The sequence below is a fragment of the Macaca fascicularis genome, chromosome 16, assembly GCF_037993035.2.
Source record: "Macaca fascicularis isolate 582-1 chromosome 16, T2T-MFA8v1.1".
NCBI lineage: Eukaryota > Metazoa > Chordata > Mammalia > Primates > Cercopithecidae > Macaca > Macaca fascicularis.
This window is the reverse complement of record NC_088390.1, coordinates 4,231,994-4,248,152: the sequence shown is the minus strand read 5'-3', so window position 1 is coordinate 4,248,152 and position 16,159 is coordinate 4,231,994. Positions and strand designations below refer to the sequence as shown.

The 16,159-nt window shown below is 49.3% G+C and overlaps 1 protein-coding gene across 13 annotated transcripts in view; it reads left to right on the top strand.

Annotated features, from left to right (window-relative positions):
• Positions 1 to 16,159, top strand: part of ANKFY1 (ankyrin repeat and FYVE domain containing 1) — a 102,217-nt gene that overhangs the window by 71,598 nt on the left and 14,460 nt on the right. For 7 of the 13 annotated variants that reach the window (XR_010582107.2, XM_045376353.2, XM_074018274.1 and 4 more), the window contains exons 11-18: positions 3,738 to 3,835; positions 8,462 to 8,690; positions 9,604 to 9,702; positions 9,961 to 10,114; positions 11,172 to 11,343; positions 12,133 to 12,251; positions 13,594 to 13,750; positions 14,414 to 14,614. Coding sequence is in view for 11 of the 13 variants with exons in the window: in XM_045376353.2 (XP_045232288.1) it covers positions 3,738 to 3,835; positions 8,462 to 8,690; positions 9,604 to 9,702; positions 9,961 to 10,114; positions 11,172 to 11,343; positions 12,133 to 12,251; positions 13,594 to 13,750; positions 14,414 to 14,614 (1,229 nt within the window). In the remaining 2 variants the exon portion in view is untranslated. The remainder of the gene's footprint in view (positions 1 to 3,737; positions 3,836 to 8,461; positions 8,691 to 9,603; positions 9,703 to 9,960; positions 10,115 to 11,171; positions 11,344 to 12,132; positions 12,252 to 13,593; positions 13,751 to 14,413; positions 14,615 to 16,159) is intronic. The other 6 variants (XR_012425144.1, XM_005582554.4, XM_074018275.1 and 3 more) reach the window with 1 other exon arrangement.

Below are 16,159 nucleotides of genomic sequence, written 5' to 3'. Positions count from 1 at the left end.
CCACTGTACTGCAGCCTGGGTGACAGAGCAAGATCCCATCTCTTAAAAAACAAACAAAAAACAGGCTTGAATGTTAGACTCTTACAGAACTAGGTTTTTGTTTTTTTTTTTTTTTGAGATGGAGTCTCGCTGGGTCACCCTGGCTGGAGTGCAGTGGTGTGATCTCGGTTCACTGCAAGCTCTGCCTCCTGGGTTCACGCCATTCTCCTGCCGCAGCCTCCCCAGCAGTTGGGACTACAGGCACATGTCGCCACACCCGGCTAATTTTTGTAGTTTTAGTAGAGATGGGGTTTCACTGTGTTAACCAGGTTGGTCTCGATCTCCTGACCTTGTGATCCTCCCGCCTCGGCCTCCCGAAGTGCTGGGATTACAGGCGTGAGCCACCGCGCCCGGCCAGAACTAGTTTTTATAAAAGTCTGACGTGTGCTTGAAAGTAACATGCACTGTGGCCGGGCACGGTGGCTGAAGCCTGTAATCCCAGCACTTTGGGAGTCCGAGACGGGCGGATCACGAGGTCAGGAGATCGAGACCATCCTGGCTAACATGGTGAAACCCCGTCTCTACTTAAAAAATATACAAAAAACTAGCCGGGCGAAGTGGCAGGCACCTGTAGTCCCAGCTACTTGGGAGGCTGAGGCAGGAGAATGGCGTGAACCTGGGAGGCGGAGCTTGCAGTGAGCTGAGATCAGGCCACTGCACTCCAGCCTGGGCGACAGAGCAAAACTCCGTCTCAAAAAAAAAAAAAAAAAAAGGAAAAGAAAATAGGCTGGGCGCGGTGGCTCAAGCCTGTAATCCCAGCACTTTGGGAGGCCGAGACGGGCGGATCACGAGGTCAGGAGATCGAGACCATCCTGGCTAACACGGTGAAACCCCGTCTCTACTAAAAAAAATACAAAAAAAACTAGCTGAGCGAGGTGGCGGGCGCCTCTAGTCCCAGCTACTCGGGAGGCTGAGGCAGGAGAATGGCGTGAACCCGGGAAGTGGAGCTTGCAGTGAGCTGAGATTCGGCCACAGCACTCCAGCCTGGGTGGCAGAGCAAGACTCCGTCTCAAAAAAAAAAAAAAAAAGAAAGAAAATAATATGCATTCTTTAATTGTAGGATGCAGCATTCTCTTTGTGCATTAAATCAAGCTTGTTCATTATGCTGTTCAAATCTTACATATTCTTATTAACTTTTGGACTGCTTGATCTGTCAGTTTCTGGGAGGTATATTACAATTTTTCATTGGTTATGGTTTTGTCCATTTTTCTTGCTGGTTCTGTCACTTTTACATTATATACTTTGTTTTAATTGTTAAATCTAGACAGGCTCAGGATTGTTTTTTCTATTAATATGTTTCATTTTTCATTTTACGTGTAATCTTAGTCTACTAAGATATTTTAATTTTTTTTAATTTATAAAGTTTTTAAAATTAAAAAAATTTTTTTTTGAATTTTAAGGCTAGTCAGGTGAAGCAGTGGGAGCGAAGAAGGAACAAAGAAATCTGTAACTGGTTTTGATGAGTTGTAAACGTCACTGCACCCGGACCAGCCAATTCGTCCACTCGCTTTTAACGGTTCAGTGATGTTTGCGCGATCACGGGTTATCTTTGTTCTGTTGGGAGGCATAGAGTTAAGTCTTGGGTACAGGGGAATGACTGCAGGCGTGAACATGGGGTCCACATTCGGAGTCTCCAGATTAGAGAAGCCATCAACTAGGAGTCGGATAAGGAAAAACGTGGTATGAAAGCTAAGTAGTACTTTGTCCCATTTCTGTTTGTTTGTTTGTTTTGAGACAGAGTCTCACTCTGTCGCCCAGGCTGGAGCGTGGTGGGACTGTCTCAGCTCACTGAAACCTCTGCCTCCCGGGTTCAAGTGATTCTCCTGCCTCAGCCTCCCGAGTAGCTGAGATTACAGGCATGCGCCACCAGGCCTGGCACATTTTTACGTTTTTAGTAGAGACAGGGTTTCACCATGTTGGCCAAGCTGGTCTCGAACTCCTGACCTCAAATGATCCAGACTCCCAAAGTTCTGGGATTACAGGCAGTGAGCTACTGTGCCTGGCTGTCACAGTTCTTTATCTTGTTTTTAGTCCTGGTGTTTAGTTTATTTAGAATTTCAAATAGTATCGCTGTTGACATGAGAGAGTTTGTTCATTTTTGGAAATGGATTTTAAAAGGCTGAGAAACACTGTTTTAGGGCTAAAACCATTTAGAGAGAAAAAGAAGAAAAAAAACCTCATTTTTTTCTTTCCAAGGTTTTTATTTAGAAAAGAGTGACACTGCTAAGGAAAATATTTCTAAGCCAAGAACAAACATATTTAAAGCATTAGGAATAAAACTGAAGTATTTATATTTAAGGGGCATTTTCTAATAGAACTTAAAATGTTTTCAAAATGGTCATCCAGCCAAGTGGTTTTCAGCCTGGCACAATCCTGCCTTTACTGCCTGAGAACATTTGTCAACATCTGTAGACATTTTTTTTTTTTTCTTTGAGACAGAGTCTTGTTCTGTTGTCCAGGGTGGAGAGCAGTGGTGCAATCTCAGCTCACTGCAACCTCTGCCTCCTGGGTTCAAGCGATTCCCATGTCTCAGCCTCCCAAGTAGCTGGGATTACAGGTGTGCACCACCACGCCTGGCTAGTTTTGTATTTTTAGTAGAGACAGGTTTTCACCATGTTAGCCGGGCTGATCTCAAACCGCTGGCACCAAGTGATCCACCTGCCTTGGCCTCCGAAAGTGCTGGGATGACAGTTGTGAGGCACTACATGTGGCCAACATCTGTAGACATTTCTAATTGTCTTAAGTTCAGAGGATGCTGCTGAACATTGTACCCGCAACAAAGAATTTATCCTGTCCAAAATGTCAGTAGCACCACCGTTGAGAAACCTTGCTCTAACCCAACCTCAGCAAGGAGACAGAAGTTCTGCAGTCCTGGGCAGTGGCCAGTGGGAATCCCATGGAGGAACTGGGTGTTCCAGCCCGGGCGTTCCCCAGCCTCTGTGTCCACACACACAGTACCTATGTGGGTGTTCCAGCCTTGGGCGTTCTCTAGGGTTTGTGTCCACACACACAGTACCTCTGTGGGTGCCCCATCCCGGGGCGTTCCCCAGCCTCTGTGTCTACACACACAGTACCTACGTGGGTGCCCCATCCCGGGGCGTTCCCCAGCCTCTGTGTCCACACACACAGTACCTATGTGGGTGCCCCATCCCGGGGCGTTCCCCAGCCTCTGTGTCCACACACACAGTACCTATGTGGGTGCCCCATCCCGGGGCGTTCCCCAGCCTCTGTGTCCACACACACAGTACCTATGTGGGTGCCCCATCCCGGGGCGTTCCCCAGCCTCTGTGTCCACACACACAGTACCTCTGTGGATGCTCCAGCCCGGGGCGTTCTCTAGGGTCTGTGTCCACACACACGGTACCTATGTGGGTGCTTCAGCCCGGGGCGTTCCCCAGCCTCTGCGTCCACACACACAGTACCTATGTGGATGCTCCAGCCCGGGGCGTTCTCTAGGGTCTGTGTCCACATACACGGTACCTATGTGGGTGCTTCAGCCCGGGGCGTTCCCTAGGGTCTGTGTCCACATGCAGAAAGCACCTTTGTGGACTTAAATGATACTTACTGTCTGGTGCGGACCTACTGTCTGGTGAGGGCTTGCCAGTCCCAGGGTGGCGGAAAGAGCAGGTGTTGTGCAGTGTGCAGCGTGACCGCATTTCGATGCAAACAGAAGAATCAGCATGCCCGTTTTCTTCTAGGAAACTGTTTACTGCAGCGGGCAGCTGGAGCAGGAAACGAGGCAGCAGCTCTTTTCCTGGCAACCAACGGTGCCCATGTCAACCACAGAAACAAGTGGGTAAGTGTGACCGGGCAGCTGGAGAAAATGGTGTTGATCTATGGAAGAAATGGCACTGGTGGATATGTAGGAAAAAGGGGAATAGGTGTTTTTTTTTTTTTCAGTTTTTATCAGAATAATACATGCATATGGTTAAAAAGCCGGAGTGAAACAGATTATGTTTCCTCAAATATTGGTTGATTGATTAATTTAGCAAAACCATTTCCTAAGCATTTGCTCAGGAAACAGTGCTTGTTCGGGTTATCAGGCCCTGAACTAGATACCATGGACTTTAATAGGGGTTAGTAAACGCATGCACAAACCTACCATTTGCTTGGGTTTTCCTATGTGGATTGTCTTTTATGAGTCTGTATCGCACGCTAACAAGGCAGAATGTATGGTGTTATGAATAAAAGTGTTACCTTTGGGGTTGGACGTTACCGAGTTTACCAGCTTTCCCATTTCCTCCCTATGCAGTCTTTTTTTTTTTTTTTTTTTTTTTTTTTTTTTTTTGAGACAGAGTTTTGCTCTCGTTGCCCAGGGCGGAGTGCAATGGTGCAATCTCGGCTCACCACAACCTCCGCCTCCCAGGTTCTAGCAATTCTCCTGCCTCAGCCTCCAGAATAGCTGGGATTACAGAGATGCGCCATCATGCCCGGCTAAGTTTTGTTTGTTTGTTTTTTCAGTAGAGATGGGGTTTCTCCATGTTGGTCAGGCTGGTCTCAAACTCCCAACCTCAGGTGATTTGCCCACCTCGGCCTCCCAAAGTGCTGGGATCACGGACATGAGCCACTGCGCCCAGGCCTATGTGGTCTTAATTTTAAGTTTCCTCATCTATAAAATGAGGTTAATACTGATTTCATAGGGTGTGGTTAAGATGAAAGTAAATGATATAATTAAGTGCTTATTAGTATAATAACTGAGACATTAGGTACTATTTGGTAGTTATTTTTACTTTATAATTTTCAGACCGGAAGGATATGCTTGTCTTCAAGATCACATTTATTTTATGGTCACTTTGTGCTAGCAGCTTTAAGGCTATTACCCCTTTTAATTTTCACAGTGGACCTGGAAGCAGCATGTATTATTAGGATTGAAGAAGCCTTTCCCACATCAATCAGTTCTTTATTTCGGAGTCAACGACCTTGGGGTTCTGGGAGGTTAGGTGGCATATAAATAATACCTATATAGATGCTCCAGACCGGGGCGTTCCCCAGCCTCTGTCCACACACACAGTACCTATGTACTATTATAAATAATGAGGTGTCCGCATTAAGACTCCGGCACAAGGCTGTCTAGATGCACACTGTCTCGACAGCACTGGGCAAGGCAGTCAACAATGAGCTCGGTATCTGAGCCAGACCAGCATATCTTGGTACAGGAGAGAGGGCAGTGCCATCCTTTCAAAACACTGCTGACTCCACTATGTGTCTGCACATAGCCAGCTCTCCAGCCAGAGTGACGGCATGGCCCAGCGCCCACTGCTGCTTGTTCTGGGCTCAACATCACAGCATCTCGTGCCCTCTCACCTTCTCCGTGCCTCTGCTCTTGCCACTGTGTGTCACTGTCTCTTTCTTTTCCTCCTGCATCATTAGCTTTGCCCACTATTCATTTCTAATAGCATAGAGACATGCTCTACTATCTCCTAACTTAAAATCCTCTGCCGGGCACAGTGGCTCACACGTGTTATCCCAGCACTTTGGCAGGCTGAGGCGGGCGGATCATCTGAGGTCAGGACTTCGAGACCAGCCTGGCCAACATGGTGAGACCCCATCTCTACTAAAAATACAAAAATTAGCTGGACGTGGTGGCGGGGGCCTGTAGCCCCAGTTACTCAGGAAGCTGAGGCAGAAGAATCGCTTGAACCTGGGAGGCGGAGGTTGCAGTGAGTGGAGACCGCGCCGTTGCACTGCAGCCTGGGCAAAAGAGTAAGATTTTGTCTTGAAAAACAAAACAAAACAAAAAAACCTCCCTTAGGCCCACATTGTCTACCCGCTGTTGCTCCTTCTCTGAATACCCTTCATAGCAAAACTAGGTCAAACCCAAACTGTAGAGACACAGGAGGCCTAACTTGAAAGCCGTGGAGAGCAGCACTGCAGAAGGGCCTGGAACACTGGCTTCCGGTGTGTGGGCTTTATCCTGTGGGAACAGAAGAGCCATTGGAGGGTTTTGGGCAGACAAGTAGTACGATTCTTCTGGAGCTGAGAAAGCTGCCTGGGATGGCTGGCATGGTGGGTGTGCCGTGGAGCCCAGGCTGGAGCCAAGTGGGAATCATCTTGACAAGCAGTGACCTGTGCTGTCCTCTCACGCTGCATTGGGATCCAAAGGAACAGGTTCCGCAGGAATTGCAGAGTCAGTCTATACCACACGCGTGCTTCAGGCTCCCAGGAGCGAGGGCAAGAGAACCGTTCCAGCTGCTGCAGTGCAGGGATGGCGTGTGGAATTCGGGGACTCGGAGGGGCTGCTTGGGAGGGCGGTGGGGATAAAAGGGGGATGCTGGGCGCAGTGTCCCCTGCTCAGGTGGTGGGTGTGCTAACATCTAAGAAATCTCCACTCAAGAACTTATCTGTGGAACCAGAAACCACTGGTACCCCAAGGACACCGAAGGACGAACTTAAAAAAACAATTACTGTGGCGAAGCCGTGAGAAAAGAGGAAGCTGGCCAGGAGGAGGAACTTGAGTGGGGGGAGTAAATTCCACTGTGATTTCTAAATTTCTCAACATTTAGGTAGGGATGTCTAACAGGCTGTGGGAAAATAAGATGCAGAAATGGGGCTGGAGGCCTGGGTTTGAGAGTCTCCTGCTTGTAGATAATGGCAGAAGCCGTGAAGTAGATCAGCACACCCAGTGAGAATGTGCAGGAAGAAGGTCTGGAACAGGAGACAGCCCTGAGGAAGGTGGGGGAGAGAAGGAGGAAGAGGAAGAGGAAATACTTGGGAGGTCTCACACTACAATTACGGTTCCCCTGTATGGGGAGGATTTGGGTGGGAAGCGCGCGCTCTGGGTCAAGGCGTAAAAGCACTCAATCCTTATCTGCCACAGTGGGGAGTCCCGCAGATAATGTTCAAAGCTGGAAAATCAAGAGGCAGCAATAAAAACATATTAGTTAGAAATACGGAGATTTACAAAACCCAGCTGGAATAGTTAAAAGTGACTCCTGCTGGGAAAGGATAATTTTTTGAGGGAAAAGGAGGAGGTAGGAGCTTGCTTTTTTTTTTTTTTTTTTTTTTTTTAAGGCTAGTCAAGTGAAGCAGTGGCTGTGAAGGAACAAATGAATCTGTAACTGGTTATGATCAGTTAGTTGTAAACATCACTGCCAGGGATCTTGCTGTTTTTTACAGTAAGCCTTGGAGAGTTCTCACCTCTCTAAGTGATGATGATGTGTAGCTCTGATGAGAGCAGGCGCCGTATGCAAGCGCAGTACTGCAAGCAGAGTGGTATGTTCTGTTCATTTCCACTTGTTTGGGTGGGAGAACTCCAGTGTGTGTGTATACATACGGACATACACATAGACATGCCGAAATGCTTAAGCATGTGCACACATGCATTTTCCTAGGAGTATTCTGTCAATGGAGAGAAACATGAAACTGGTAATAATGGTTCCAAATGTGAGAGGAAACTTCTTTTTAAATATTGCATCAGGTACCGGTAATACCCATTAAAAATAATTTTTAACTTTTAAAAGTAGGGGAAGGAGGTCTTGATCAGAGTTCAAGATGAGATTGATGCAAGCAGGCCACAGAAACGGAGTGCAAGTGAGGAGCTGCGGAAGCAGTGACGGCCACCGTGTCGAGGCTGCTGATCGCCGGTGCCTCGCTCCCGCGTGGGGACTGCGCGGCTCTCCCGCTTGCACTGTTTATTTTGGTGACACTTGTAGCTTGTTATTGTTCTGTCATAATAAGCATATATTATTTTTAGAATTAGAAAAAAAGAGTTATGAAGCAAAGCAAAGGGCGGTTAAGGAGGACCTAGGAGGTGAAGTCAAGAAGCTAGCTTTCAGAAGGTGCTTGGGGAAGACACTGAAGAAACGACGGGTGGAACCAGGCGCAGTACCTCACGCCTGTGACCCCAGCTATTTGGGAAGCTGAGGCAAGAGGACTGCTTGAGCCTTGAAGTTTGGGTCCAGCCTGGGCAACACAGCGAGACTCCACCTCAAAAAAAAAAAAAAAAAATAGGCCAGACGCGGTGGCTCACGCCTGTAATCCCAGCATTTTGGGAGGCTGAGGCGGGTGGATCAAAAGGTCAAGAGTTCGAGACCAGCCTGGCCAACATGGTGAAACCTGTCTGTACTGAAAATACAAAAATTAGCTGGGTGTGGTGGCGCATGCCTGTAATCCCAGCTACTTAGGAGGCTGAGGCAGGAGAATTGCATGAACCCAGGAGGCAAAGGTTGCAGTGAGCCGAGATCTTGACACTGCACTCCAGCCTGGGCAACAGAGCGGGACTTGTCTCCAAACAAAACCAAAAAAAGAAAGAAAAAAGATACTGAGAGCGATGATGGCTCAGGAGAAGAAGAACAGAAATCAGGAGGGTCAGCTGGCGACAGGATGAGCCCAGGACCCGAGTTTTTTCTCTCAGGCTGCCATGCTCCCTTCGTGAAGGGAATTCCTGTGAGTGCTCAGATTGCGGCCATTTGTTTCCATTCAGGGAGAAACCCCGTTGCACACAGCGTGTCGGCATGGCCTGGCCAACCTCACTGCAGAGCTGCTGCAGCAAGGTGCCAACCCAAACCTGCAGACGGAGGAAGCTCTGCCTTTGCCAAAGGAGGCTGCACCCCTGACCAGCTTGGCGGACAACATCTATCTGCAGACACCACTGCACATGGCGATCGCCTATAACCATCCGGACGTGGTATCTGTCATCCTGGAGCAGAAAGGTAAGTACGTGGGAATACTGTCCATCATTTTGACTTGGGGACAGCGGTTTAGGATCGTTAGTTACAGAGTTGATGTTTCTTCTGTTGGTGAGTTTCGTATAGCTAGTTTCTTACTCCCGAAAAATCCTTTCAGGTCAAACTAGAGAAGCATGTAGTCTGGCTCTTGACTGCTGCTTCCCTGTGTGTGTTTTCAGGATGGGGCCTGCCCAATTCACTTGTTAGGTTAAGCTGGTAGAACTTTTGACTCTGCCGTCTGTCTTACTTGAGTATTTCTCCAGGCCGTTTAGTGTAGGTCAAGCAAAGCTGCGCCTCGGTGTGAGCACTGTCTGGGAGAACCCTGCTGTGGCAGGCACCCCGTGAGAGAGGGGCCAAGGGCAGCCCCTGCGGGACAGAGGGGCCATTTCCCTCAGAAGGTCTTCCTCATGCCTTCTCTTTCCTGTGCTGAGGTTTATTTTGCTCTTGCCTCAATCCTTGTTAAGGACAGTGGTTTTTTAGCATTGTCTTTTTGGAGGGAGGTGGGGTTTCAGGTACTGTGCGCCCTTTTTCTGGTCCTCACAGAAGTTTTAAGACTGTAGGAGAAAAGTTTTAAGATTACGTATTAGGAAACACCATCGGGGCGTTGGTTTAGTCTTTTTAGTAACCAAGTGTGTTTCCATAATGGAGTCCGTTTTCCTTATGTGAAGAGTCAGTGTTTTAAGCTTTAAAAAAGATTCATTTTCCCCGTAAGTTTTGCTCCAAAATATCAGATTTCTGGGCTTCGAGTCCTGACAAGATTTATCTACTCTCTTTTTGTAGCATTCATTGTATTATACCCAACAGTTAGTTTGAAACTGAGTTCTTACTCTACTGAATGCTTTAAATGGGATCCACAGATGGTGAACTCAAATATTCTTTTCTTTTTTAAAACATTTAGCCAATGCTCTTCATGCCACCAACAACTTGCAAATCATTCCGGACTTCAGCCTCAAAGACTCCCGAGACCAGACTGTGCTGGGCCTGGCATTATGGACTGGTAAGGCCGTGCCGGGGCATCACGTCTGCAGACAGACAGCTGTCTGAAGCAGGGCTGGGCGGGAGAGACAGAGCGAGAAAGAGGAGAGGGAGCTAATCATTTGGTTATGAAATAACCTTTCTGTTTGAGTTAAGCCTGTTAGATCCAGTGGAAAACTGCTGGCTTTGAGAAGTTGAGAGGGTATGTCTGTTGTAGTAAGATGTTGAGGAAGCGGGAAACGCTGAGCGTGGATGACATCGGGGCTTGTTTCTTTCCCAGGCATGCACACAATCGCAGCCCAGCTGCTGGGCTCTGGGGCCTCCATCAATGACACCATGTCGGATGGGCAGACCCTGCTGCACATGGCCATACAGCGGCAGGACAGCAAGAGCGCACTGTTCCTCCTGGAGCACCAGGCAGATATAAATGTCAGGTAGGACGAAGCCGCACTCTCCACTGTAACACCAGGTAACAATTAATTGAGATGTCAAAAGCACAGCCTCGCTTGCAGAAGTGTTTCTGTTTCATATTAGATAGAGGAAGGGAAACAATAGCTCTAAAAACACACAAACTCAGTGTTGTCACAAAATCATCAAAAGTCTTGATTGTAATGGAGAAAAGGACTGTCCTTTGCTCTTGTCTGAACCTTTCAGGACCAGTGCACAGTATTGCACAAGTCTCATTGTAAAAAACAATCTAAAGTCAGGTTTTTTTTTTTCTTTTTCTTTGAGTCAGGATCTCACTCTTGCCCAGGCTGGAGTACAGTGGTGCAGTCTCAGCTTACTGCGGCCTTCGCCTACTGGGTTCAAGCGTTTCTCGTGCCTCAGCCTCCCAAGTAGCTGGAATTACAGGTGCCCGCCACCACGCCTGGCTCATTTTTTGTGCTTTTAGTAGAAATGGGGTTTCACCACGTTGGCCAGGCTGGTCTCGATCTCCTGACCTTGTGATCCGCCCACCTCGGCCTCCCATAGTGCTGGGATTACAGGCGTGAGCCACCGCGCCCGGCCTAAAATCAGTTTTTAACAAGGAATTTCAGTTACAGTGAAGAACGTTCCAACAAATGAGCCACCAGTAAGGCTTGAGGGGGAAAAAGACATGACATGGAGTCCAATGTTACTGTGGTTGTATTTGCAAAAGAACTCCCCTTGATCTCCAGGGACTCTGAATGACTGAGCGGGGGAAGGAAGGGCTGTCAGCTGGGTTCTTGGGTGGCATTGTATTAAACGGCTCTAAAAAGTGACTGTCGTTCTCTAAGAATTCACCACGCTGGGGTGTTATCTTCGAGAGGCAGTAAGATGACACGGTTATGTGTTCTAAAAAGGCAGAGTGAACAGGCACTGTTTTCACATTAATTTCCCTGAGAAAATATTTCATGCCTGTGAGTGAATATGATCGGGGTACGGAAGAAGCTGGGCTCTGGAATGCCCGGAAGGGCACCTTCTGTGCTTTGGCCTCAACTACAAATGTTGGTTTGGGTGTGCCTGTCCTAGCAGGACTCGGGACGGGGAGACGGCCCTCCAGCTGGCCATCAGAAACCAGCTTCCACTCGTGGTCGATGCCATATGCACCCGAGGAGCAGACATGTCTGTGCCAGACGAGAAGGGGAACCCCCCGCTGTGGCTGGCCCTGGCGAACAGTCTGGAGGACATCGCGTCCACTCTGGTAAGACAAGCACAGCCTTAGATGGGGGAGACACTGTGTCAGGGGCGGAGCTGGTGCCTGCGTAGCTGTCACAGGAGCAGGAGATCTGCCAAGTAACATAGTGGGACAAGGACAAGCAGTCGCAAGTCACGTTAAAGAAACTTGCAGTTCAACGTGGTCTCGGCCAACACTTTTGTTTTTAGGTTGTCTTCACCAAGAAAACCAACAAGCAGCGAGAGAATGGCGGCATTTCCTCAGGAGCCCTCTCCTGGGCTTGGCTGATTTGCTGTGGGGTGTCCTCATTATCACCATAGTGATAATTTCCTCAGTCTTAGGTTTATCACCCTTGTTTGCCAGACAGGCCCCAAAAGTGGAGGCAAACCTGCACGTCCTGGTTCAGCTCTCCAAAGGGCCTGCAGTGTGGTATGAAGGCGTTACGCACCTGGGGATTTTAGCTAGTTGTTGAGCTTACCTGTTAGTTACAGGTGTGTTACTTAGGACCGGTTGGTGTACACTGACACTTTGTGTTTTCTGTCCCTTCTGGAACTCAGCTCTAAAGGACACAAATTAAACGTAACTTGTTGATACCTCCCAAGTCTGTCCCACAGGACCTAGTGCAAGAACTTGCACACAGCAAATTTTAATTAGTGTTTGTAAAACTAATGAGTGATACAGATTAAAGTAATTATCATTTAATTAACTGTATCTTATCCGAAAATGGATTTAATGCTATACATAGAGCTCAGACTTGGTAGTAAAACTGTTTGCCTTTGCTCAGCAGTGTTTGTGAATAACTACGTTTTTCTGCAGGTCAGACATGGCTGTGATGCCACGTGCTGGGGTCCAGGACCTGGCGGATGCCTCCAGACGCTCCTGCACAGAGCCATTGATGAAAACAACGAGCCCACCGCCTGCTTTCTCATCCGCAGGTCAGAGTCCCCAGCATCTCTCCAAACCGTTTGAGTGCGCTTGTTGCAAACTGGCTCTTTCCTTTTTAAATCCATCTACGGTCTTGGCATACCAGTAGCCGGCTTGACTTTCGCAGTTAAGGTTATCAGAGAGTCACTGTTCTGTCATGTCAAGTCAGCCAGGAGCCAGGGTCCCTTGTGACAGGAAGAGCTCACAGGCCTGGGTCAAAGAAGCTGAAAGCTTAAGTCAGCGTCCTGCTTTGGGAGCTGCCTGAGCTCCTGTAGTCATGGCGGACCAGTTCAGACCGTGAAGCAGGAGGCTACGGCTGGGGAGACCAGCTGGTCTCTGCAGGACCCCACCACGGTGTGTGAGTCCTAACAGACTCTGTGGCCCCCTCGGAGTGTGGGATGTGTGGGAGCCAAGGTTATTCAGGAAGCCTTTACAGCAGTGGTTTTCAAACTTTATGGTTTTCTTTTGTTTTTTTTTTGAGACAAGAGTCTTGCTTTGTCACCCAGGCTGGAGTGCAGTGGTGCCATCTCGGCTCACTGCACGCTCCGCCTCCCAGGTTCACGCCATTCTCCTGCCTCAGCGCTGGGACTACAGGCGCCCGCCACCACACCTGGCTAATTTTTTTTTAATATTTTTAGTAGAGACGGGGTTTCACCTTGTTAGCCAGGATGATCTCAATCTCCTGACCTCGTGATCCACCCGACTCAGCCTCCCAAAGTATTGGGATTACAGGCGTGAGCCACCACGCCTGGCTCAAACTTTATGGTTTTCAAACTTTCTTTTTGTATTTTCTATTTTTATTTTTGAGATGAAGTCCCACTCTGTTACCCAGCCTGGAGTGCAGTGGCGCGATCTCAGCTCACTGCCACCTCCACCTCCTGGGTTCAAGTAATTCTCCTGCCTCAGCTTCCTGCATAGCTGGGATGACAGGCGTGCACCACCATGCCCGGCTAATTTTTATGTTTTTAGTAGAGAGGGGGTTTCGTCATGTTGGCCAGGCTGGACGTGAACTCCTGACCTGAGTTGATCCACCCACCTCGGCCTCCCAAAGTATGGGATTAGAGGCATGAGCCACTGCGTCCAGCTTGTTCTCAGACTTTAAATGTATGCATATCCCCCTGGGGAGTTTCTAACAATTCTGATGCCCGGGTTGCCCACCCCCAAGACCAGTCACAGAAGAATCTATGAGAGTGGAACCCCGACTCTGGTATTTGAGGCCAGGGACTAAGGACTCAGACCCGGCCACAGCAGACGTTGTTGGGTTGGATGAGGTTGCTGCTCTACATTTGTGATCAGCATGCCTGTAGGCCGGGTCCAAGCGCAGCGTGTTTTACATTTCCCCATTCCCTTCAGTGGCTGTGACGTGAATAGTCCCAGACAACCAGGCACTAACGGAGAAGGAGAGGAAGAGGCTAGAGATGGGCAGAGCCCTTTGCATTTGGCAGCCTCTTGGGGGCTGGAAGAGACGGTGCAGTGTCTTCTGGAGTTTGGCGCCAACGTGAATGCACAGGTGTGTCGTTTCTGTTTTCCAGGGAGACAGGTGTAGCTCCGGCATGAGGGAAACCTCCTCCTATGGCAAAGGACCTTGCACAGTGCCCAGTTCCAGGCGCTGCTTCTTCATGAACACACGGCCTCCCTTGCAGTGTTCATGATTTCAGGCTGACTGTGCTTCTCTGGGCCTTTGTCCTTACTACAGCAGGAGGAAGATTTGTTTCAGCTCTTTCTGTTTGCCTCCTATTGGCCCTTAGTTACAGATTTCCACTGAGAGTTTAGTCCCAAATTGCATACTGTATTTAGGAGAACATCCTGGTAGCTCACTGGAGCACCCCTGAGTTACGCCCTTTGATGCTTTTCAACATTCGAGCCTGTGCAGCTTGATATCTAAGGCCCTGCAGCCAGATAAGGAGTGGTGGCTTAGAGCGGAGACTCACTGCAGATCTGAAACACGGGTGTGTGCCGGGTCCACGGTCACCACTGGGTCGCTGGAACGTGGTGTAACAGGAAGTGACTTTTAGTCATTTCTCTTTGGCGTCTTTAACAGCTGAGTCAAACACAGGGTGGGAGTGTTGATCGAGTCTCATAACTGAAATTTGATTTAAAAGTTATACCCCTTCATATTTTTCCTGAGTTTTATCTTGCAATTGAACATTAAATTCTGTGCCTTGTTCCATAGGATGCAGAAGGAAGAACCCCCATCCACGTGGCCATCAGCAGCCAACACGGCGTCATCATTCAGCTGTTGGTTTCTCACCCCGATATCCATTTGAACGTGCGAGACAGACAAGGGCTGACCCCGTTTGCCTGTGCCATGACTTTCAAGAACAACAAGTCAGCCGAGGCCATCCTCAAACGAGAGTCCGGGGCTGCTGAGCAGGTGAGTGAGGACACCCAGCATTCTCCACATGGTCCTGGGCTCCGCGGAAGCTGGAGACTAGACAGATGTCACCAACTAAACATGGCTCTTCCTGGAAAGAACTTCGGTTGGAAATTGTCCTCCCTGCCCTAGAATGTGGCTGCTGAGATGTCCCATCAGTGCAGGAGGAGATCTGGCTCCTCTGCCGGTATGTCAGCGCCTGACAATGCCAGGCGGAGACGGAAGCGGAGGCAGTGGGCTCCATCGTAGGAAGTCTGTGGCGTGTACAGCCGAGCTCATTCTTTGCTTTTGCTAGGATGGTCAACTGTCCTAGTAAGGAGTGTCTTTTAAAGAGCTTGCATTGTGGTGTTGGGGCAACTTCCTGAGTGCTTTGGAGGAGTTCAGTTACTCAGCAGGCTCAGCTGTCCTTGTTCTTTGTGGTGCTTTACCAGCTGCTAAATGTGGATGGTGAACTGTGGATCTGCAACAACCAACTGGGCGGGAAATGACAGTAACAGCTGGTCTGAGTGGGAGTGGGGAGGGGTCTGTCAGGCCGGTCCTGCGGGAACCTGGCTCTCCAGCCAGCACCTAGAATACTGGCAGCGTTTGGAAATAGCCACTCATGAAGGGGAGATGCAGACTTGGGACCCGGATGAAGTGGAATCCTCGCGTGGGTGGAGATGATTGCTTGGTGTCGTAGGCTTCTGTACGCCACCTGTCTTCAGCATTTTCGCAAGTGTGACTGGATTGTGTAGGTGGTGACCTCACGTTTCTCAGGTGGTGTGAAGTGGCCCCTCCCGTTTCTTCTCTCCAGTGTGAAACTGGACTGTCGATCCAAGCGCTTTGCAGATCCGCTGCTTACGGGACTGGCATGTGCTGTGGCTGTGTGGCCTGTGAAGCGGTGTGCCGTGTGTGCAGCACTGGGGTCTCGCTCACTGCCGCCGCCACACACATGCTAAGACAGCTCTGGGAACTCCAGTCTACGGTGTGGTTGATTTCGTTGAGCTCTGCTGGGTTTCTATCAGTGGAGTGAAGCCTGTGACTTGCTGTTGGCTCCCTCCCGCATGGTGTGTAGTCTTGTAGCTCAGTAAAAGAGGAAACTGTCTCCACGTTTCTTTTTTTTTTTTTTTTTTTTTTTTTGAGACGGAGTCTCGCTCTGCCGCCCAGGCTGGAGTGCAGTGGCCGGATCTCAGCTCACTGCAAGCTCCGCCCCCCGGGTTCCCGCCATTCTCCTGCCTCAGCCTCCCCAGTAGCTGGGACTACAGGCGCCCGCCACCTCGCCCGGCTAGTTTTTTTTTGTATTTTTTAGTAGAGACGGGGTTTCACCATGTTAGCCAGGATGGTCTCGATCTCCCGACCTCGTGATCCGCCCGTCTCGGCCTCCCAAAGTGCTGGGATTACAGGCTTGAGCCACCGCGCCCGGCCCTGTCTCCACGTTTCTGAAGCCTTTGTTTGACTGCTCGGGTCAGGCTGGCAGTGCCTCTGGGGCATTAGGATGCTGGGCACTTGTTTTAGCCAAAGCAAAGAGACTTCCAACGCTTGTCTCCATCTTTGCCTCTCCGTGAG